The following is a 25,044-nucleotide window of genomic DNA, read 5'->3' as shown; positions in this document are numbered from 1 at the left end:
TGAAACTACCTTACTGGGTCTTATTGAGGAAAATCATAATACTGATCATCCCCATTAGTTAAAGTTCGACCCCAGCAGATGGCACCTGTTTCTGAATGATATTTTGGTAGGTGTAAATTTTTAGAGCTGTTTGTTGACTCCATTTTCAGTTGGTGCTGTCCTTCACAAAATAGACAAAAGCACCTGAAATTTGTCTACTCTTCGGTCTCCTGCTAATTTTGAATTCTTGATAAGGAAGACCTGTATAAATTGAGGGATTACTGCATTTACATTCTGCACTGTGTTTCGTTGTATATTCTCAACTGGTTGTTGTCTATCATCCATCTCTCTCCCCACCCCTCTCTCTTGTTTCACTGCTTCCCTTGCTCTTCCTCCTCCCTCTTCTTATGACTCCAGTGCTGCTGGGAAAAAAATGAACCGCTGTACAGAATATCTGTCTTCATCTGTAAAGTCACATAAGCACATCCTTATTTTATTTAATTATCACCTTCACTTTGGCTTCTTGTCATTTTTATCATATGCTGCTAGCCATCCCTCCTCACTCTGTCCCTCCTTGATTGTCTCTTCCTCCTCTTCCTTTTTCCTGGCTCCTGTGATACCTTTTTCGTCTTCTTAAAAAATTGCTTTAGTTTTGTCTGTGTTTTTCTTCTTTTCATTTTGTGAGTAAAACTTACCCTGCGTATGCATGTTTATCATGTAATGCATTTCTCAATTATGACTTGTCCAAAGCAAATTTATTTTAAGAACACTACTAAGTAGTAGTGAATTATCCACTTTTATTGTAATAAATGATTTTTCATTTCGCCTCAAATATCATGAGAGCTTTTCTTGCCTGCATGTGTTCATTTATATCAATGTATGGTATTTCATGGACAATGGTATCATTGTTTAGCTTTTTTTTAATCTCGGTGACTAGTATGATTATGGCATACCACTATATTACACAAGAAAGATTTTATCACTGTTGATATTATGTTCCATCAAAATGATGTTTTGTAACTTGATCAGTGTTTACATTCAGGCTTCATAATCTTTGTTGGTAGCCAGTGGAGATATGTCAAGAGTACATTAAATTTAACTTTATTTCAGTTGACTCTTTGGTGCTATCACATCATATTAGTTTACTATTGGAAAATTAATTTATCCTTTTCTGGTGTTTTTGTCTGATGTCAGTCCTTATCTCATATCACGACATAGTAATACCAAAACATTTGTTCAGTCAACCTCTTTAAACTTGTACCCGTGGGACGAGGCTACTGCAGGACCACAGAAAATCCCAGATGACAGAAATCACCCCCCAAAAAACCCCCATGTAAATGAAGTCTTGTCAGCTTATTGCAAGTACAGGCAGTCCTCCGGTTATCGGCGATCCGGTTTTACAGCCCTTGTCTAGCTACGACGATAACGATTTTCAGCATTGATTCCCCGCTTATCAGCGCTGTCCCCTGTTCATCTGATCGGGATCAGTGCTGTTATCACTGATTTTCGGTTACCAGTTATTTTTAGTTATCGCCATGCCATTGGGAACAGAACCCTTGCCAATAACTGGGGGCTGCTTGTATATATTGCCGTGTTATCAAAAATAGCACAAAACTTATGAATAACTGTCATTTGTTAGGTTTAGTTCCTTATGAAAATTCTGGCCTGCTCCATAATCATCTCCCCAGAAATGATTATGTACACCTTCATTACGTTGGAGCTTTAAGGACAGGACTTTGACATTCATGCCACTTAATAAGGTGACTTGGGACATCTCCAAACCGCTTATGATTTTCGCCTCCTGAGCTTCAGTTTGTGACACCAGTGCAATTTATCCAAATCCATTTTTCATTCTATCTCCTTCCTTGATACTTAATATAAAGACGGGATTACTACTATAGATAGACCTGATATAATCCTCCAATCAAATGTAGTTTTTTTTTCTAAATAATTTTTTTGCTAGATATGAATTTTTTCATTATGGTAAAAAAAATGAACCCTATAAATCAGGAAAAATATGTAAAAAAAATGGAAAAAAAAATGGGAAAAAAGGACTACATTTGATTGTTCTATAATGTCTTTCTAAGTTAAATACCAAATTTCAATTCTATAGCTTTAAAACTAAGGGAGAAGATAGAATTTGAAGGTCAATAAGTATAGTTTTGAGATGTGGGCGTTCAAAGTTTTCATTTGTATTTTTACAAAGACAGTGTTAATAAATCACAATTATTATGAATTTTATATTTCTTTTTGGGTCTTGATAAACCAAAAATGTTGTTTATCATAATTTAATCATAAATGAAGATTCCGTTGCTCAAAGATCATAGCCTGGGGCACTCCTTATACAACACTCTCTCTCTCTCCTTCACTAACTCTACTATTATGGCCGATATTATGATCTTCTGAATTCTTATTAGAGCCAATTTTCTTCTTCTTTATGTTAGCAAGATGTTTTGCATGTCTTTTTCTCTTGGCATGATGAAAACCTTGCCGAAACAAAGAAAAACAGATGTAAAAGCAAGTGAATGTCAGAGGTGAAACTTGAACGTGTACTCTCTTTCATGTTGCTGCTCACACTGAAGGGTGTAAAGCTCAGTCTTCTCGTTTTGTGACTCATGGAATCTCTACAGATGCCATTGGTCATAATTTGTTTGATAATAATTATCAAAATTTATGATAACAGAAGAAATACTGCATTTTCTTTTGTGTACGGATCATTGTTATTGGCTTATTGAGTTACTTTTACTTATTTCCCAGTAACTATGAAAGTAAGAGGAATTTTGATGAAATATTTCGTATACTCATTCTCCATTGCCATACGAAGCTCCATGAACTTTTACATGACCTTTCGATTTTTGCCCTATATTGGCTGGTTGGTGTCCTTAAACCACTTTACTTATAAGCACATTGTTGAGTTCTGATTTCATGGCACCTTTCAATGTTTCCTGGCACTTCAAACTTTTCTGACTTTCAGTTTTAAGATAAACCTGAATATCTGCTGCTTTTGTTTTTTTTTAAACCTTTCTATATGAGAGAGAGAGAGAGATAGAGAGAGAGAGAGAAGAGAGAGAGAGAGAGAGATAGAGAGAGAGAGATGTTGGTTGTTACACTGAAAGATATCCATATATAAAATTCAAGTACAGGCGACCCTCGGTTAGCGGCAGGGGTTCCGTTCCTGGCCACCGACGCCGAGCGATTTTAAAGCCTACGGCCGCCGCACACACCTTCTTTCGAAACTCTAGACCAGTCAAAGGCGCCGTAATCCCACAACGGCGCAATAAGTAAAATTATATTTTATGCAGTATAGTACCATAGAATTTACTGTACAGTACATGTGGGTGTCTAGAGTATGTAAAGATTATATAAACTTTATACAGTGTACAGGTAGCTGTAGTGTTCAGGTTACGATCATTAGTCTTACGATAGTCCGATTTTATGAGATCAAATTACAATGGCCTAACTTTATCCATCTTCTAGTTACATAAGTTCAATAACAGCAAAAGAGAATGATGAAAGTATGGTTTTAACGTTATACTTGTTGCGTGAACGTGTACAGCCATGAACAACCGAATGAGAAACAACTTTTTTTTTTTTTCTAAGTACAACCGAACTGGATAACATCTGTTTGGCTTGTATTTCGATCATCGTACTACAGTGCAACATTACCATATTTGTTATAAAATGGCGTTATGTATAGAATAGAACTGAGATATCTTAATGTAATAACCTTTATTCGCTATAGATCAGAGATCATATAGATTAAAAGATCAATCGGGAAATATACCGTTAAATTTAAACCTAGTTATAACTGAAGCTGAGAAAACTGTTTAAGCTGCTAATGACTATTATCGTACATCGGCAACAAGGATAAACTGCAGTAAACGTCTGCCATCACACACAACTGTAGATAAAATTGGGATAAAATCATTTTAATCAAAACTACTGTGCTTGAAAGAACACATGTTACTGTTGGTTTCACGCCGATATAAGATAAATAACGTAAAGTTCGTATTACGATAAATATAAAGGATTACTGCGAACGGGAATCACATAATTTTTTACGCAATAAACATGCCGCCAACGTAATCTGTTAACGAAAAAAATAGTAGTTCACATTCACAATGAGACGTATTCAATAAATATTTTCACCTAAAAACACGCTGTATGGAAGGAAAAGTAACTTTGTCTCATATAAGCAAGTATATAGATATTCGTTTATGCTAACTAGAAGCAAGAGCATTCGCTCAGAATTGCGTTATGGTGAAACACTCGTATTCATCAGCTGATTTCAAACCACAACATTGGCCACTCCGCGGAATACGGGCTTAAGTTTGCCGTAGTATTTTAAAATACAATAATATGAGAATACATACAATATTCTTGGATACAGTGAAAATAATGTATAACTTTTTAAAGGATTTATGGAAAAGATGCATAATTAATAAAATAACACAATGCATTTTTCGAACTGGCGGACAAGAACGAACATGACCATCCCCTGACAACGTGGAGCGTAGTTACAAAGGCTGCCTTAATTTGTATCTTATTTCTGTACAAAAATGAAAATACCTTTACGTAATATATTTTCACATTTTAAACATAAAAGTATAAACATTTGAAAAATCGACACATCGATCGCTAAATTTGCACTCTTTTTAACTCGATATTTTTGGAAGAGCGGCCAGACGGCGGCATACAAGAACGAACTTGAAAAAAACATCGTAGTCTATAACTTGAAGGGGAGTTTCCAGAAGCTGCCTTTTATCATATTTCTGCACAGAAATAATACCCTATTCGTAATACATTTTCATACAAATTTTAAACATAAAGCATAAACATTTATAAATCGACACATCGATCGCTAATTTGTATTTTTTTAAATCGATATTTTCGGAAGAGCGGCAGGCGGCGGCTTACAAGAAAGAACATGAAAAAACATCGTATTGATAATGTGAAGGGCAGTTTCAAAAGCTGCCTTTGTATCATATTTCTGTACAGAGAAATAAAAATGCCTTTCACGTAATATATTTTCATACACATTTTAAACAAAAGCATGAACATTTATAAATCGACACATCCATAGCTAAATTTGGACTTATGTAACTCGATATTTTCGGCATAGAACAGCGTCAGAGGCAACTCGATATTTTCGCAATAGAACACGGTCAGAGGCTATATTTTACCCTAATACCTACGTAATAACTCTCCATAAAATTTGTTAATATAATTTTGCATAACCTTTATGGTCTGAACGGCATTTATACAAATGTATGAACTTGTTAGACAACGGCGCTAGCGGCGCTGTTAACTGAAATTTGTGCCGTAAAGATACCTTTAAAATGCCTTATTTTTTTAATGAATATTTTTGACGACCGCCGTAAACCGTTCGCCATTGAGTGATTGCGCCGTTAACCGCGGGCCGCCTGTAATACAGTTGTTTTGAGAAAGGGATTTTTGACGTAAGGAAAATCTATTTCTGGGCGATTGGCTCGTGTCGCCAGCGAATATCCTTTAATCTATTATTTCTAGGGTAAATGTCCTAACACATACCAGAAGAATTAAATAAAAATAAAGAAAAAGGTCAGTATAAACTTGACTCGCTTCACCCTCCAGCAGGGTGTCGGTAATGAACACTAGGCGAGTGAGGAGCCACTACCACGAGCCGAAATGCCAATAGAAATCTCCCACTACAAAAACCCTCCAAGAGGGGAGCCGACCCACAAGTGAGCAGCTCGTACTACTACTACTCCATCCCATGCTGCCGACTGCTGCGCCTCTGGTGGCCATCCTGAAGTTAGCGAACAATCTTGGGCGAAGGGATGGGTAGGGTGGGATTTTCGCTGGCGACACGAGCCAATCGCCCAGAAATAGATTTTTATTTTTCCTTACGATCAAAATCCCTTTTCTGGGCTCAGCTCGTGTCGCTTGTGCGCGAAATCGTACCAGAGAAATAGCACAAGATTGTAAACAAAAGTAAAAATTAAAATAAATCAGATAGGTCTCAAATAAAATAAAAGATAAAATATATATAAAGAGAATATACAATTGCTAAAAGATACATAAATACACAGGGGTATAAAATTATAAATATGCTTAAATTACCCTTAAATCTATCATGTTTTGTTAACATAGAAGGTAATTTACATATATACCAGGTAAAATGACTTACATGTATCAAATGATATCTGTAACAGCATGTTATCAAAAGTATAATAGCAATTAATATAAATAACCAACGAAATAATATATAAAGGAATGTATTGACTTAATATACAAACCCTACCATTATAATATGATGTATCCCCTAGCATAAAAATAAGGGGAAACATCCATGAGATCAATGTTTATAATCATTTGTGAGTGTCCCTAGCCAGACAATAAGGGGCACCCACTACACTATCATAAAAAGCAGCTAAGGACACAAGGTGAATGCAAATGAACAAGGTGGAATAGACGAACTTTTGGGTGAGGCAGGTAGAAAGGAGGACTGAATCTTCTACTACAAATTAGCTAGAGTCAGGGGAAACTTGATGTTACCCGCTGCTGACTGCTGGGAATTTCAGAGCTTCCAAGGATTTAAGGTAGTGACGTTTGAACACTGTCGGTGATTTCCATCCAGTATACTTTTTGCAACTCATCGAAGTTCATATGTTGAAATAATTAATTGAGGTGGCTACTGCTCTGACATCATGTGCTTTCGGGAAAGAGTCAGGATTGGCTTGCTTAATAAAGTACAGGATTTGCTGCCTGATGCTTTACTGGATAAAGTTCCACGTTTTTCCCTCTTAAAGAGGGGACCCGATGAAGATGAGGAGGTCCTGGACAGAAAGGCTCGTAAGGTTAAAACTGGGCAAAGGGATACATCTTGTGGAAGGGGCAGTAACCTTCCAAGGTTCCCACCTCAATCAATAAAGGATCTTCATTCTTTGCTAAAGCTACGTTTCCAGGAGAAAGTAGGACTTCCCCTGTTGGGAAGGAATTGAATATGATCCGGGTCCCTGGATAGAGCCGACAGTTCTGAAATTCTTGCTCCTGAAGCTAAGCTTAATAAAAATAGGGTTTTTTCTTAAGAGCATTATAAACGAGCATGTGTCATTATCGGTTTCGGAAGCCAGTTTTTAGAACATCGTTTAAGAACCATGAAACTGACGTAGGCCTTACAGAAGGCCTAAGCCCTAGCACATGCCTTAGGAATAGGACGAGAAGTAAGAATCCGTCAAGTCTATGTTGAATCCAAATTGAAATATCTTTTTCAAAGCTGACTTGTTTGTCGTAATCGTGCTAGCTGCTAAACCTTTTTCAAATAAGGATCTGAAAAAGGATATAGCTGAATTAACTGTCATGATTCTAATATCCGATTCTCTCAGGAAGATTGCTAGCATTTTTTGACAGCAGCATCATACTGTCTCAAAGTTGAATCCCTTTTTATCGATTCCAAGAAGAGAATATTCTGAGGGGTCAATATTCGCATCTCTTTTTATTTTTTGCCGCAAACTTCATGAAATCCATAAAGTTATTGGGTTTGAGAATCCCTGAGGAAGCGAACACAGTCTTCGTTTGTACTGACTGGGAGAGCTTGGGACTGGGGATCCGAAGAGGACGAAGGCCCAGCTCCAAAATTAGAGGATACCAGTTGCTCTTCGGCCAGTCTGGGCGGGGCTACTAAGCCACTTGAACCCTTGCAATGTCCTGAGTTTGTTCCAATACTTTCATGAGGAGATTCACTGGAGGGAAGACATAAATCTTCTCCCAGTTGTTCCAGTCTAGAGCCAGGGCGTCCGTGGCATAGGCCAGAGGGTCCATTGGTTGGGGGCTACATAACACGGTAGTTTGTGGTTCGCTTGGTATGCGAAGAGATCCACCTGTACGCCCTGGGACTCTTTGAAGGATCCATTGGAACGAACTGTTGTCCAGTTGACCATTCCGACTCCTAGGGGTACTGATCGGGATAGGCGTTCTGCTATGACGTTTCTCACTCCAGCTATGTGAGTGGAGGAAAGATGCCAACTGAAACTTGTCTGCCAGTGAGAAGAATGGCTATCATGACGTGATTTAGATGACGTGACTTGGAGCCTCCTCTGTTTATACAATGTACTACCACTGCGCTGTCCAGGACTAGCTTTATGTTGGGAGTACTTTGGTGGGCGTAACCTTTTTAGAGTCAAGAACACTGCCATTGCCTCCAGGTACGTTTATATGGAACTGACGGAACTGAGGTGACCAGTCCCTTGAACCTTTTGACCTGGGAATACCTCCCCAGCCGCTTAAGGACGCGTCTGTGTGGATGGGTGATCCCTGGTGGAGGGAACTGAATGGTACTGACATTGGCAAATTCTTGACTCTCGCCCACGGCCGAAGTCGATTCTTTAGAATCAGAGGCACTGAGGATAGTTTGTCCCTGGACCTGACATTTGCTCGCGAGCGCCAGATTCTGGTTAGGTCTTTCAGTTTGGCTTTCATTAAGACGTTCGTCACTGATGCAAACTGGAGAGAACCCAGGATCCTTTCCTGAGCTCTCCTTGACGCTAGTTTGTGACTTAGAAATTGCTTGACTGACTCGCTATTTCTTTCCTGTTGGTTGATGGAATCGACAGAGTGTGGGAGGATAGATTCCATTGAATGCCCAGCCACTGAAAGTCTGACTCTGGAGTGAGTCTTGATTTGGACCTGTTTATCTTGAAGCCTAGATATTCCAGGAACTGAATCACTTTCAGTGTAGCTCTGTTGCATTCCTCGACTGTTGGGGCCCAGATCAACCAATCGTCGAGATACGCTACTACCATAATCCCTTGTGATCTGAGTTGTTGCACTACCACTTCCGCTAGCTTCGTGAACACTCTGGGTGCCACGTTGAGTCCGAATGGAACTTCTTGAAGGAGAATGTCTGGTCTCCTATCTTGAAACCCAGATACGGACGGAAGTGTCTTGCAATAGGGATATGATAGTAGGCGTCTGTAAGATCGATAGAGGTGGTGACGGCCCCACGGGGAAGTAAGGTCCGCACCTGTGAGATCGTGAGCATCTTGAACTTGTCGCAGCGGATGGCTAAGTTTAAGCGGGACAAGTCTAAGATTACCCTTCTTTTTTGTGAGCCTTTCTTTGGCACGCTGACAAGCGACCTTGAAATTTTAATCTCTGACTCTCGCTACAGCTCCTTTCTGAAGGAGGTCCTCCGCGTACTCTGTCAATTCTTTGGAAGGAAGTTGACGGAAAGGTCTGGCTGGAGGTGGGTTTCGTCAACCAGCTCCAACCCAGCCCTTTTGACACTATGCTCTGAGCCCATTGCTGAAGTTTCCACCGGTGGCGAAAGTGAAACAGCCTCCCTCCTACCTGAAGTTCTTCATTGGTTCTGGTAAACCGCCTCGGCCTCCTCTGAAATGCTTTCCCCTATTAAAGGGGCTCCCGATCCTCTCCACGAAAGGACCGCTTACCTCTGCCTCCCTTACCCGAGCGGTCATACTTCTGAGAAGCTTGACTCTCGAAGGCTTGATTGTAAGCTGGAGAGATGGCGTAAGAGGTGGAGGCTGAGGCTGAGGGGATATCACATAAATTGGCTGTGATTGACCTTAGAAGTGGAGGGTTGGGCTGTCTGCACTAACGGGTACCGCCGAAACTTGTTGAGAAAAGCGTGGTTGCTTTTTCTGGTAAGGTTGGAAACGCCTGGGTTTCCTTTGTCCCTTACCTTTAGCTGTCAGGTCTTGCCTCCTCTTAGCCGTAAGGCCCCAACGGTCCTTAAGGCTCTGGTTCAACCTCGTAGCCTCTGACTGGACTTCCTTAACCATAGCTTCTGGAAGAGATCTGCTCCCCAGATGCTAGACGAGAGTAACCTATTCGGTTCATGCCGAATGGTTGCCTCTTGTAGGACATGCTTCCTACAATTCGTCCGAGCAGTGGCAAACTCAAACATATCTGACTGTACCGTTTGAGTCAGGGCTTTGGTCATGAGCTTAAAAATCGGTTCTGATCCATAAGCCATGGTTGCTACCTCAGGACATAGCCATAGAATTGATCGATCTGGCTAGTCGCGATTTTTGCGTCAAATTCAGCCTGAATAAGGCTATCTGGGAGCCTGGGTAGCTTTTCACCAAACTGCTCCATAGCACAGTCCGGTTTGAGTTTGCCAGCTGAGAATGTGTTCGGCAAGTCTTCCCACAATTCTCCAACTGAAGGGAGCAACGGAGATGTGGGATCTGCTTCCTTCAACTGCGGTATAGGTTCCCCCTTCTGGGCCGCTGGGATGTCGACCTCGCGATCTTGGTTAGGAACGGGAGCGGGTACTCTCATCCATTGTGAAAATGGTAAAGGGACTCTTAAAACGGTTGTATCTTGGTATTAGAACAATCCATGTCCTCTAACACCTGAGCCATTCTCTCTGAGCCTGGTCACGTGAATAGAGGACTGTCTCCTTAGGTACCCTATCGTCCCGAACCATAGCCGAGGGGTGTGAGCCTTGCGTAGCCTATGAACGGAGGCTGGAGGTCTTCCGGGTAGAACTCGAAGTCCTCTATTCTTCGAGTCCCCAAATTCCGGTATAGAGATGAGACCGTCCTGGAAGGGGTCGTATGACGCTACTCTCCACGGGTTGTTCATAGAGAACGGAGGTAGTGAGTCATACGGAGGAAGCTGAGTTCCACTTGTGTTGGAAAGTGGAGGAGAGGCTAGAGGAGCTTCTCTCAGCCCGGCTATAATGGAGTCCTGGGAAGTAATCCTATCCGACAGACGAGAGATCATTTGTTCCATGCTACTCTTTAGGGACCCAACCAGGTCGCCCACCTGTTGCAACAGGCCAGCATTGGAGTCCAAAGCCGGAGCTGCTGCGGAGGTGGAGGGAGGCTCTGAATTGGAACCAATGGTAGCGGAACTGGTGACTCTGCCGGAGTGCGAGATCTCTCTCTGGAGGATTTACTCCTCGAGGACTTAGAGCCGGAGCTAGAAGCTTTAGAACCTGTCTGCTCCGGGATTGCCAGCCGGAGACTTACGGGAGGAGGATGAAGCCGAAGTCGTCTTCTTAGACGACGACGACGTCTTAGTCAAGGTCATCACTTTAGCCTTGACCTTAGGTCTAACCGCCAAGCGTCGAGGAGGAGAATATATTTCGTCACCCGTAAAGCCTTGGAAGGATGGAGAGGTTGCAGGGTAGAAGAAACAGTCACGCCCAAGGTGATCCTTGGGTGTCCACCTTACCTACCTCGACCAACAGGTCGTCTATACCTACCATAGGTTCAACATTAATATCGAGGGTCGCGACATCCGTAGAGATATCCTGGTCTTGATCAGTTAATGAGGCAGCAGCTGTTGTTGGATGAAGGCGATAGTCGGAGCCGCATCTACCGGTCGACGTATCCTGTCGCCTTGCCTCCGGGGAAGATTAATAATGCCAACCGCTTCTCCAGGATGTAGGGCTGTCCCATAGCGGCGTTTTTCCCAAAACCGCCGACCCAGGCCCGCAGGGTAGCCATGCGGTATCCCTTACTGCCGGCGCCTGGAAGAGAGGGCGTAGTTTAGATTTAAAGAGTCACTTAAAACTAAAACTTAAAGTATTAACTTAAACTAGATGCCTTAATTAAGTTAAAGTAAATGATGAAAACTTAAGCACTAAAATAGAAGCGGAGCAGCTACTGGAGATGGAATACTTACCCTTCCAAAAGCTGGCTCACCAGATCGTAACATATGGTACACGTCTCATGGTACCAGACCTGGATGTCCCCGTGCGGAGTTCGCGCATGGAGCATGGGACCAAGGCAAACTTTCGTGTCCACATGGGTCCTGAAGTGTGGCGGAACATCCCGGATGCTCACAGTTGGTGGCCTGTAAGTGAAAGACACATGAGTATCTTAAAAACATCACTTACAGACTAAAGGACAGAAGAACTCCTTGTTGCATGCCGGAGCTCGGAAAAAATTTGGCATAACCCTCCCTGCATCGCCTGAATAGGCTATAATCCCGGAGAGATCCGGTAAAACATGTAAGGGAGGGGGGATGGTTTAAGGTACTTAAGATAAACTTATAGATAACTTAAACCTAAACACAAGCGAACCGGACTAAGTCCAGTGCGTAGCGGAGTGTAGTAACTCAGCAATACAGTAAGGTTAGCAGAGACCCACTGTATGCTCCGGTCCCACTCTACTGGGTGGACTAACATCTTCCGCTGGATACCAGGACTCCGATCAGGAAGGAGCCACCCTAGTAAGGCGGGAAAGGCGAGAAGACATACAGGCTCGAGCTAGCCCGGAGCGACAAGGAAGCGCGGAGGGGGGGAAAGGCCAGCACCCCCCACTACGTACCACCCGGCCGGACCGAGAAGCCGGAGAGGTCGAGACCAGTCTGGGTCTGTCCCGACTCCCTAGCCCCTCCGCCTGAGGGGAGAGAGGGAGGCAGGCTCGGGTATGCGGAGCGAGCATGGGCAGACCGACCCACCCCCGCCCGACTCATGGAAGAGCGGGAGGGGGGGGAGGAGGGGGGGAAGGGTGACTGGACAGCGTCTGGCTGCGTCCCTTGATCACGAAGTGACCACGACGGCGGTAAGACCAAATACGACAACTAAGCCTAGGACAACCAACTGATCAGAGATGCTATCGGGAAGCAAACTGAACTGAAAAGCGGTAGCATATAGGCCCACTGGGCCAAAACCAACTGATCGAGAGATGCTATAGGGAAGCAACCGAACTGATGAGCGGTAGTATAGGCTCAATGAGCCAGGACCTAGCTAAGCCAGACGCCTAACTAACCCAACTATAACAAAATCACAGTATAATGAAATAAAAATGAAAGAAAGAAAGCAATATAGCAGGAGGAAGAAAAAATCCAGGAGTGTACGACTAACCCGAAGGCAAGTCTACCACTCAAAGCTAGTCAGAGGCCGATACTAAGAACCTGGACTAGGGTCTGGATAGAAGAAGCCTACATAAGGTAAAATCCATGCATGCATGATAACCTGAGTAGACCGTATCCTAAGTAAAGCGGATAATAATATAGAGCGTACATAAATAAGGGGATGTTCTAGGTATGGGAGACCAAGAACGAACCCACCACGAGGCAGAACTATGCTGCCATGCTTCCGACCCCGAGATCGTATTATACCTCAAAAAAACGGCAAAATACTGTCTCAGGGCCGGAAAAAACCAAACTAACCGTAATTACTGAGTACTTAACTTAGCTGCTGCGATAGCTGCACGCTCCATGATAGATAATCCAATGAAAGGGCACAAAAAACACAGAGAGAAAAAATAAACACGTGTGACTCGTGTGCGCTAACTGAAAAGGATGACCACCAGGCGCAGCAGTCGGCAGCATGGGATGGAGTATGTAGTAGTACGAGCTGCTCACTCTGTGGGTCGGCTCCCCTCTTGGAGGGTTTTTGTAGTGGGAGATTTTCTATTGCATTTGGCTCGTGGTAGTGGTCTCACTCGCCTAGTGTTCATACCGACACCCTCCTGGAGGGTGAGCGAGTCAGTTATACTGACCTTTTGTTTTTTCTTTATTTTATTTTATTCTCTGGTATGTGTTAGTACATTTACCCTAGAAATAATAGATTAAAGGATATTTCGCGCAGGCGACACGAGCTGAGCCCAGAAATAATAATTTTAATAAAACTGTTGTTTAATGTACTGTATGCAATTATATTTAATTAATTATTGTGATATTATCAGATTGTAATTTATGAACACAGTGATCAAGTACCATTTTCATTCTGATTATGTTTACATTCATAAAATCATCAGCCGACTGCATTTTACCCACATCCTCACAGCCATTAGCTGCTAAACCGTAAATTTAGTGACATATTTCATAAAACTTTCACCTCCATTGCGGGAAGGATGAATAAAGATTTTGTATTTTTGGAAGTCTTTGAAAATTAGAAAATTTTTAACAAGTCAACAACTGTAATGTAACCTTTAATAAACATGTGTTACTTAAGATAACCGACATCTGGAAACGGCTTTCTCAATTCGATTGTTTTGTCAGTACTTGTTATTTATGCCAGGGTCTCTTATGCAGAAGTAGGTGGTTGTTGATTATAAGAAATAGTAATGAATTCTCAGACAGATCACAAGGTTGGTAAGCTTGATATATGAAGATTCACGTTTAACCTATAAACTTTTGCTTCTAGGTCTATTTGGCAGTTTAAAGCTAGCAGGTAGATACCAAAACTGAGACAGGCATAGAGAGAGAGAGAGAGAGAGAGAGCCGAGAGAGAGAGAGAGAGAGAGAGAGAGAGAAGAAAATTTTTCCAGTTGGCAAAAATTTCAATTGACAAAAATTTTCAATTTGTACATTTCCAGTTCAGTATTTTGCTGTTTTGTGAAATATCACATTATTTACACAGGATATTGTATAGAATATCTTACAGATTTAATTATTATATTTTTTACAATAATTATCATGCATCTGGGAACCCTGGCTTTGTTTTCCATCTCCCGCTGCTAGTTAGCATTGCTGTTAGGGACATCATCACCATTTAAAACCTTCACAGTTGCGTGGCCGATTTGAAAATGATGCTTAAGTGTACATTCATACTAAAGTAGAATTATCATGTAAGAAATGTGTATCTCCATAAATTCTCTTGTTATTTAAACCTGCGTTATTCGAGAGGTAATTGAACATTTATCTAAATTAATTGACCAATTTTTATACTGATTCTTAAGAACCTATTACTCTTAAATGAAGACCTTAGGGTTATGCCAGGAAGGTAAAGCTTACATCCTTTGCCTGATCAAAATAAAAATATTTTGTTAGTGATTATTTTCCTTTGGTTTTATATCTCAGATTTATAATCCAACTAGCTACCACTTAACAGTGTTAGAAATTAACAGTAGGCTGAGCTGGATCTTTATTCAAATGCCACTTACTACCCCTGCATTATTATTAAGGAAGCTGTTAAGTGCTCAAGCATATTGAAATATATTTTTTAGTTTGAGTCAGATTGTGTTGTTAAAAATCTTATTAAATTGTGAACATACAGATTGTAAACATTTGAAGATGTCTAGAATTTGCAGACAGTGGAAAATGAATTAAACTATGGTTTAAAATGTGCATAAGTCTAATTTCTAAGCAGATGTCTATTGCAGGTTGAAAGGACAGCAATGCAACCCCTCTTAGGGAATCTGCCACTCTTTCCTGATCATGAAGCATTGAGAAAAATCAACAATACCATCTTAGAACATCAGACAGTTTTACTGAGGTTTAAATGAAATATGACAATAGTTATGGTTTCTGTATATGTGATGTAAATGATGAGTACTACCTGTAAAATTTGATGTATCATTTCTAGTGACTATACTTGAATTATTTTATTTATTACTTTTTATCTTTCATATTTACATTTTACGTATTTTCTTTTTAGTGGGAACAATCAGGAAGTGGTGGATGCTTTGTCTTCAGTGTTAAGGGGACTCAACCATGAGAGCATAGATGTCCGACTCTTTGCTCTAAGTCGCCTTCGTCACACTTTGCGTCACAACCAGGGAACAGTCCATCATCTCACTACAGACTCCGATAATGTTCATCCTGTTATTTCAGAACTTTTTAGTAATCTGCTTGGTGAGTTACCCATGTGTCACCCTATCCTTTCTGATTCATAATGATGCAGAGGTAGGCATTTTATTTGGTTGTGTATTTTTATTAAATTTTTACTTCTTTTGAAGGCCAGTGTCGTGAAGTCGATGAAGAACTACAGACAAGTGTAGCAGAATGTCTAGGTCTGTTGGGAGCCATTGATCCCACAAGGCTGTACACACAAACCAACATCAAAGGTAACCAATCAGATTTTTTTCACAATTCAAATGTTCTGTATCAAAAACAGCTATTTTGTATTTGTGACTTACCCAGTAATTATATAGCTAAGAGTTTCTACTCAATGACATCCTAAATTCAGATTTCGCGGGTAGGGCTTTGATGGCTCAGTCTAGGTATACAGTGCTGTCCCCCTATGGCTTGACGAAACATAGAGTGCTCACTGCAGCTTGTTCTTATTTTTTGGTTATATCACCGGATTTCGGTAGTGTTTCAACCACTTGAACACACTCATAGCCTTTGAGCAGGATGAGTCTTGTCTTTTATTTGTTTTGTTTAGATTATCATCAGGCCGGATACTTGTAGAGTCCGGGAATAACAATGGCCTTATAAATAGTTCTTGAATGGATGACTATTCAAGTAGATCAAATACTTTTGCATTATCTTTTTACTTATTGGGCTTAATGTGTAAGTCATCGGTTGAGAATTACCTTTAGTAAACTGGATGTTATTTCATTCCTTTAGGCCAAACTTTCCTTTTTAGAATTTGTTTACTGGTCATGAGCTATTGGCAAGACACTGGTAATAGTTACCATAGAGCAATCCTTTTGCACTCGTGATCGTTCACCGGACTTAGGCTATTCTCAAGCCTAGGGTAAATGATTACCTTAAAGTAATTCTAGAATGTTATCCTTTCTTTTATCCCAAAACTTTTGCATTTATTTACTTACTGGGATTAGGCTACATGTAAGTTGCCCGTTAATGATTACTTCTAAAGTAATTCTTGACCATTGCAGGAATGTTTGCATCCATTCTATTAGGTGATATTTTTGCTTTTGTGATTTTGTTTACCGATCACAGACTAGTCGCAAACATGCATATTTGGTTCTAACCTCCAACTTGCTTGGCATACTGGAGCTCAGGCCACTTGAGTCAATTATTGGGGTGCGACCTGGTGTACAATCAGTTATTGAATTTGATTACTTTGAATTCCTGATAATTCTAATTCTACTAATGTAATCGGTTATTTGTAAATATTTGTTTTATTCTTTTATATTACAGTCAGATTTGCATTGAGACTGTCCTCCTCCACATCAGGGAGAAGACATACCTACCTGTAGTCAAAGGGAGTCTGAGGGGGTTGCCCCTGGTAGTTGTCCCCTTGTCGAACCTATTGCTATTCTAGATATCGGCAGACAGCCACTGAAAAGGTGTCTTTTGATGCGTTTATGGGTTTTTACTGAACACGCTGGAAAAGTTTTAATTTTGAGCATCCTGTACTAGTGCCTAGGCTTTTCAACTCCACTCAACTCTCTGTTCCCTTGATTTAACTAGTTGTAGGAAGAGAGCCCAAGTTCGATTCTAGGCTCTCGGCCAACGTGGAATCAGAGGAATTTATTTCTGGTGATAGAAGTTCATTTCTCGATATAATGTAGTTCAAGTTCATTTCTCGGTATAATGTGGTTCGAACCCCACAACAAGCTGTAGGTCCTGTTGCTAGGTGACCAGTTGGTTCCTATCCACATAAAAAAATCTAATCCTTCAGGAGAGCTGTTAATCAGCTCAGTGGTCCTGGTTAAACTAAGATATACTTCACTTTACTTCTCCCTTCTGGAACTGTATTCGCCTCAGCAAAAAGTGTTTTAGCTGAGGCAAATACATTTTTCCTAAGTCTGTACTTTGCTATCATCACTGCAAGTTGATGAGACATCTAGTGGTTTTGTTTGGCAACAACACCACATATTGTTTGTATTATCACTAAACAAGAGATTGCTTTCCCTCGTGGTTCGATTTGTAACATGCAGTTGGTTGAGTGTATCAGTTGTACATGTGATAGCTCTATAAGACGCAATGCATGCCATGACAAAATGTACTACCGGGCACTCAGCCTACGGAGTCAAGTGAGTGTCTTCTCACTGAGATCTTGTTCGTCCTAGGGTTAGCACCTAACTCGTATCTCTGCCCGACCATCACAGACTTATGTCTCTGGTTGGCTTTAGAGTCTGGCTTATGGTTCCTGTTTTGGGCTCCTCAGTTACCATTGCGAGAATCGTCAGACTGAGACATAGAGTTATGTCTCGTTAGATTCAGCATTGTCTTTCTGTTTACTTTTTTGTCTTCTCTTTTCTCTTAGTTTGCAAAAGTGTTCAACTACTAGTTGTTAACCATGATTTGGAGTGAACATTAGAAGACTTTGCCTGCCCTGATGCTCTGCTTCCATGGTAAACACAAGAGTCACTCCCTGACAAGAACAGTTCGTCAAGCAGTACATTCCTGTTTGTTTACATGGCTGAAGACTTCCAGCCTTCATTGCAACAGGATTCAGAGGACCATCCATTCCCTAGGAAGTTACGGTAATAACTTGTCTCTTTCTCTGTCTTAAACGTGTGGTCTTCCATTTTATAAGGGCTTCATGTTTGAGACACAGTGTTATGGAGTGTCTTTTGGCCTTGTTTTGAGCAAAGATAAGGATATAAGAACAGCCTCTTCATCCTTAGTTTTCAGTCATTTGTTGCTCTTTAAGCCCATTCTGCTATCAATCTACCGGAGGCATAAACGATCTTTGCTTATCATATTTGTTTTCTTTTTATGTAACCTTAAAAAAAAGAGGTCAAAATTTTTCAATACCTGAAGGCCATTGTTAGTGACTGGCATGACCATTGTGTAAGGAAGCATAAGATGTTCTATTATCTCTTCACCTTTTCAGTAAGGTGTTGAGTTTGGAGAGTCAGTGGGTACGTGTACCTGGAAGCACCCACCACTCTCAGTGGATGGGTCATAACGTTATTTCAGTGTAGGTATCAGTATTTTCTGGTTGTCCTTATATTGCTGCTGCACCCAGGGGCAAGGTTGGGGCATCTATCATACTTTGCTAGCCATAGGATTATTCCCCTTGCTGCAAAGTTCCCCTCAAGTAGGAGGTGACCCGTTGGCTTTACTGCCACGCCACTACGAGTTAAGATGAGCACCAACCAGAGGCAGTATTCACCTCCATAGCTCTCTTAATTGATAGGAATACAAGCATTGTTTTTCCAGGGCTAGCAACTTTATATTTCAAATTCATCACATGATTTAAAGCTTGGAGTAGAATATGTCCATGATCCCACCTCCATTCAGTGTGGAATCCGCTATATAATTAGTGGGTAAGTCACATATACAAAAATGATATTTTGTTTATAATAACTAATAGTTTTGTATATATTTACACAGTATTATATGATCAGATCCCAACTACCTCCCCTCTAATGGGTATTATGCATAAAACATAGTTGACGTAGTATGCTGAGTCGTTCCTAGTAATGCCGTAGTGGGAGGGCACTTCATACCTACACTGAGCCATCGAAACGCTACCACCCCGAAATTTGAATTTAGGCTGCTGTCGAGTAGAAATTCTTAGCTATATAATTACTGGGTAAGTTTATATAAGACCTAATTTTATTATAAAACAATCATTCTGGCAGTAATGTTGTTTTTTTAACAAACCTAATTTTATAAATAAATAATATTATATAAAAAACCTTTGCCTATAATGCAAGTTCCCTCCTTACAACTCCACTGTTTTCCTCTTATCTCATACCCAACAAGTTTTGTTCAGAATGGTGAATCCACCCTCACACATGGAAGCTACTGGCTGATTACAAAACTTTTTTCTATTCTCATTTCATCATTGATTAAAGCTTCTAGGACTCATGTTTGGATAACTAAATCACCAAATATAAGTAATGTGTTTGATAGTTTTTAAAACATTGGTTATTTTACAGCTGTTCTGATTATATTGCTTGATAAATTTTGAGGACTGTTAAATTTCATTGATCTTTAATTCTCTACGCTTTATTTTGTGTACTTATTCATATTTTATTCTTTTAAAGAGGAGATGAGCAAGATTCATTTAAGCATTGAATCAGAGTTATTCATTTTGGAGTTGGTAACGGAACTGGGTCTAGCGTTTTGGCTGCTACTGATGGAAACAGCCAGACGTGTGCTTCCTACGCAATGCAGGTAGGTAGGCAGTTACTGTTGTTGACTATATTTTGTATAGAATTTGAAGATTAATAGTCTTTAAATTTCTTATTTGCAAAGTAATGAAAACGATTCTGTTTTAATAGAAGGTGTAGAATGTCTCAGATGTTACTATTTTAAATGGTCTTAGTTCATTCCTGATATTGGGATTTCCCTCTATAATAATTTTCAATATGGAGAGAGAGGATATATGTATATTGCACATTTTAATTATGAAGGAGTTTCATAAAAACCTTTCTACTTATAATACTCCATTTCATTGTTGCCAAATTGCTTAAGATGCTCACTTCCTAAAACAGAATACTAATAGTAGATAGGTAAGTGTGTGATTACCGTATATTTGTTTCGGCGTATAAGTCGACCGGAAGATAAGTCGACCCCCCCAATTCCTGAGTAAATTTTTATGATTTTAACTAATATCGGGTATATTAGTCGACCTATAAAATGTGAGGCCCCAATCGTACGCTCAAAATAAGCAGCAGGGTAAAATGTATCATATAAAATAATCTGAATGTTATTATAGTACGATAGTTGCTCTACTTACCATAAGAAATACAGGTAATATACTCGGTATATTAACAAATCTGTGTATATATAAAAGATGAATACCGGCAAATATTATTAGAAATGACGAAACGAAAGATACGTTACTTGAGTGTAATGTAAACAAACAAAGCGCTAACTAACGCTGCTAACATACAGCCTACGTATGGACTATGCTATTGTACAAACTGCCACTCAAGTTAATGTTTTGATTGGGTTGTTAAAACGACGTGCGTTTTTTATTTTATTATTATGTTGGAATATTCCTTGACCATTGTTCTTCTATGGCACAAACAGGCTCATTTGAGGGAAAACGAACCTGCAGTTGATTCACCAGATTCAAACTGGGATCCTTATGATGAAACCGTGAATGATAATTTGTCTGATGAATTGTTTAATTCAAGTGACGATGACTCGATTAATTTTGAAGGATTTTAAATACATACTTACTATTAATACAATTTTTTTTTTTTATTTTATTTAAAGTGATAAATAAAGATTTCATCCTCATAAATGTTTTTGAACAATACCCCGGTAAATACAAAACTGTCAGAGTGAACGCATCCTTCTCAATTACTGTACTACAAATAGCTACGCAATGCTTACACTTGCTGTGCGAATTGGGGTTTCTTCAAGTTACTTTGATTTGTTTCATTTATTTAAGGTAATGGATGTTTCTAATGTATTATTATGTCGTATTACAGTGTGAAATGTTTTTAATACTGGTAGTACATGCATAGTTACCTCAACAAGGCTGTCATTGTTATTAGCCAACTGTGAAGCCTGGATTCCTGTACCGATACGCAAAATAAATAAAGATTCACTTTTTGTTACGTTAGATAAGTCGACCCACTAATTTTGGCATGATTTTTTTGGGGCTAAAGGGTCGACTTATACGCCGAAATATACGGTATATCCATGGATAAATTTGGTGTCCAGCAGTTAAGTGGTCATTTTTCCTCTTTTATCTTAAAAAAAAAACTTTGGATAAGGGAGGGTTGGAGGATGAATTCCACCATTATTATGGTTTTGTGTAAAGAATTCATTGTGTTTTTAACCGTTTTGGCCTTTTATACCCTCGTAAACATTATGCCTGTTGGAAGTGACAAGTGAATTGAGTGGTATGTGTAAAATCTTTACCATTCCTGTTTTGTTCAAAGATCTGTAATTTCTGACAATTTTCAAGGTACACATGCTTTATTTTGTTTAATTTTGCTGCTAAATGATTATACAGTGGCATAAAAATGTCCGCCAAAACAAGTTTATGCTGGTGGAATACAGTGGTCCCCCATATTTGCAGGGAGATGCATGTCAGACTCCCCTGCAAATATTGGAACCAACCCCTATAAAAAGGCATAAAACAGCCTATTTTTCTTAGTTAAAACAAGAGAAAACCCACTAAAAAACTATACTTGGTTTTTATAATAGTTTTACCACAAAAAGTGCATTTTATGATAAAATTGATAAAAAAAAAACCAGGAATTTGTGGATATTTCTCATAGAAAAATACTGCGAATAGGTGAATTTCCCACGATATTTGGGGGGATATGTTCCAGAGAGAAATCTGCAAATGCGAGTCTATAAATCTGGAGAATGTGAATACAGGGGGTCCACTGTAATGAGTAGAAATGACAAAATACAAGAAAATTTGCCCTTTCCCCTACAGATGTGCCAAAAATCTGTTTGCCATAATTTTTTTATTTCTACAGGACACCCAGATAAGTTGTAATTATAGCAAGGAAAAGATAAGAAAATTAACGCTAAAATAACATCATATTTTCCATAAGAAAAATGAGACCCACTCAGTACAAGATAAAAACTCCCTATTCCTGTTTTTGCATTTTTTTAAAAAGCTCTGTGGTGTGGTAGAATTATTTTAATAATGATAATAAAACAACAGTCATGGCATATAAGGCAACTTTGTCAGTCAGAACCATTGCTTTGTAGGTTTGGAATTGATTCTAGTATAGAAATATGACAAATTTTGAATCAATTTGTCATTTTTATAGCTAACAAACCTTTGGTCTTAACACAATAATCCTCTTGCGCCAGCCGGAAACTGGTTAAAAACAATCAAAGATTGTAAAACAAGGAATATGTGGCATCTGGCAACTCATGCGTATATGAGGTGGAAGCTGGTCACCGACCAGGTATAGAAGCCCATGACACGTCAGTCTTTCTTTGACTCCCTTGGAGAGTAGTCGCTTGCGCTCTCCATCCCAAGCCAGTTGCTTTTTTTGCCCGTGATTTCTTTTGTTTGTTTCAATGTGTTTGTGTGTGCCTTGTTGATTATTATGGAGTCTTCCAATTCTTCTAGGCCTCATCAATGCATAAATTGTTCCTTCACTTCTCTGGACTTTTACACTGTAAAAGCCAGCTCCTGCAAGGCTTCCCATTACCTGATCCCTGAATAAGGTTCTTAGACTCTTGTCATCCCCTCAATTTAGTAGGTCCAGTGTAACTAATAACTCATATGCTACAAAAGGCAATCTTCTTGATCCTTTGGTATCAGGTGCTTTAATTAGCGATCGGGGCTTTTAGACGGGGACGGAATATGTTTTCTTCACTATTACACCAAGGTGTCTCCTTGCAAATCATTTCTGGCCAAGAATGAGGACCTTTTAAATGGCAAAATCCCCTTTCTGATAAGGGAACTCTGTATTTTACCAAAACATTATGCCTGGTCAAGGACTCAAAGTTTACAAGGGTGTCAGATTAAACATCCCAGATGATCCTGTTTTTCCTACACCCTAGTACAAACAAACCATTATTTTAGTTTCCCTCGTTAAAAAGTCAGACCCGCACTCCTTTCCTAAGTCACATGACATCCAGAAGGTGAGAACTTCATTTTTGTTCTTCGAAAATATTTCTTTTGAAGCAGTCTCCAAGTGTACAGGGTGGTTATTAGAGGTAATATTCCTGAACCAGAGAATGTACTATAATCCTGCAAACAAACCTGACATAGTTAAGTGATTCACCTTAAAACCACAAGAGGATATCATGTACCGTACAATATAGGTTTGTGGGTTTCGTGTTCTTTATTGCCAAATCCTAATGGGTATCCAGAATAAAGAAAACTGTTGATATCCAGTTACTCTTCCTTGAATAAAAAATTCTTGAAATACTGCTACTATGAGAGTGGTGGTCATGCTGTGATATTGCCAGGGAAGGCAGAGTAATCCTGCAGCCAAGCCAGACCCGACTTAATAAGGCAAGTCTCCGTAGAACACGGAAATGATACATTATAGGTTCGTGTGTTGTTATTGTTCTTCATTGCCGAGAAAATTGTGATAATTTGTAACTATTACTTCAGACCAAAAATTCATCTTGGTTGTTGGGATTTGTTAATAGGAGGTAAGCCATTTTGTCACCAGTCAGTTGCTGTGAAATAAACAATCAGGTTTTGACTTATGTAAAACATGTATTTGGTGTCTGCATTGAGTTTGCCAACCAAACCACTCTCCCTAATTGAAAGGCATGGGACTGGGGTGAACATTTATCTTGCACAGACCTGGCATGTTATGAGGAAGATAGCCATCATACCCTCTGCTGTCCTATCTGTGCAAGTAGGATGAAGGGAAGACCGAGGTAGTCTAAGTGGACAGGAGATAGTAGAGCCCTCTTGTCCTGAGTCCTGTATATTCTATCACTGTGCCAACAGTCACTACATATTTCAGGCCAACAGCAATAATACGAGAATTCTTTGAGATTGGTTGCTCTGTCTTATGGAGCTTCGACAAGTGAACTCCAAAATGGTTTTTCCTACATCAAAACCTAGTTTTATGATTAATGGTTTTATATGAGTATACAATACTGAGTTTTCATTGGAATTTAATTTACTCCTATTTTTTACAATGATAGGAACTGCATGTAGCTATGCATCTATAATATAATGTATTTGAAGTTTTTGTATTGTTTCATGACATATTTTATGCCAGTGTTAAGTTTAATTGTAGTTCACATTCCATGTTCTGCAATAACATAATTTTATTTCATACTTTCAATTTTGAGGGCAGATGTACATAAGTCCAGTGGATATTGTATCTTTTTTTTAGGATATTTTTATTTTGTTCAAAAGTTCACTGGAAATTCATAGTAGTTATATTTATTTTCATACTTAGCAATTAGGTGAAGTCTCAGCGTCATGTGGCTATTATGGAAGTATAGCAATTGATTGACATTGATTACAGGAAATTACAAGAATTTATGGTGTACGAGATAAGAAACCGAAGGTGCTACACATGAAGGTGCAAGAGTTTTGGGACGTTTACCCTATCAGTTTGCAAGAAATTATATTTTCCTCTTTTGACATCAAATATACCGTATCATCTACCATTACCAAACTTTCATCTCTGCCATCGCCATATTTGGCAGTAGCCATGCTAAAACTTTCCATCAGTGGCTTACCAATTGGGCATGTCTTTGGTAGACTTACTGAAGAGTGAAGTAGCCAGCCAGGTAAGTAGTTTGCATCTCTTGAAGATGTTCCATGTCACATGTACTGAAAAATTTTGATGAAGTGTTACTGAAAGCAATGCCAGTCCTGAAAATGATGACACTTTTAAGCCATGCTTCAAATAAATATTAAATATGCATAAAGTCTGTTTGCAGCTGTTGTTTTGTACTTTGAGGGCAGTCATTAATTACAGTCTAGTAAACTAAAGAAAGGACATGGTTTGCCATCATTTTTGTTGTTGTGACAACTGACTTGAAACATTTAGCTGCGATAAAAAAAGCAAACTTTTCATCAGAATGATTGTACTAGTTTTG

At 39.6% G+C, this 25,044-nt stretch overlaps 2 protein-coding genes across 2 annotated transcripts in view; one reads left to right on the top strand and one right to left on the bottom strand.

Moving 5' to 3' along the window:
- LOC135217537 (serine/threonine-protein kinase atr-like) overlaps nucleotides 1-25,044 on the bottom strand; it is a 796,062-nt gene that overhangs the window by 154,309 nt on the left and 616,709 nt on the right.
- On the top strand, nucleotides 36-24,719 carry LOC135217006 (serine/threonine-protein kinase atr-like). The gene is made up of 6 exons (XM_064252572.1): nucleotides 36-106; nucleotides 15,048-15,160; nucleotides 15,323-15,519; nucleotides 15,624-15,731; nucleotides 19,581-19,710; nucleotides 24,476-24,719. The coding sequence occupies exons 2-6, from the start codon at nucleotides 15,063-15,065 to the stop codon at nucleotides 24,717-24,719; spliced, it is 777 nt and encodes a 258-aa protein (XP_064108642.1). The 5' UTR covers nucleotides 36-106; nucleotides 15,048-15,062.

The sequence above is a fragment of the Macrobrachium nipponense genome, chromosome 7 (assembly GCF_015104395.2).
Source record: "Macrobrachium nipponense isolate FS-2020 chromosome 7, ASM1510439v2, whole genome shotgun sequence".
NCBI classification, from domain to species: domain Eukaryota; kingdom Metazoa; phylum Arthropoda; class Malacostraca; order Decapoda; family Palaemonidae; genus Macrobrachium; species Macrobrachium nipponense.
The sequence above is the reverse complement of the archived record's forward strand: the minus strand, read 5'-3'. Positions and strand labels throughout refer to the sequence as shown.

Coding starts and splice junctions, on each gene's coding strand:
- LOC135217006 (XM_064252572.1), top strand. CDS start 15,063: ATGCAACCCCTCTTAGGGAATCTGCCACTCTTTCCTGATCATGAAGCA. Junction 15,161..15,322: donor CATCAGACAGTTTTACTGAG/GTTTAAATGAAA, acceptor TTTTCTTTTTAG/TGGGAACAATCAGGAAGTGG. Junction 15,520..15,623: donor ACTTTTTAGTAATCTGCTTG/GTGAGTTACCCA, acceptor CTTCTTTTGAAG/GCCAGTGTCGTGAAGTCGAT.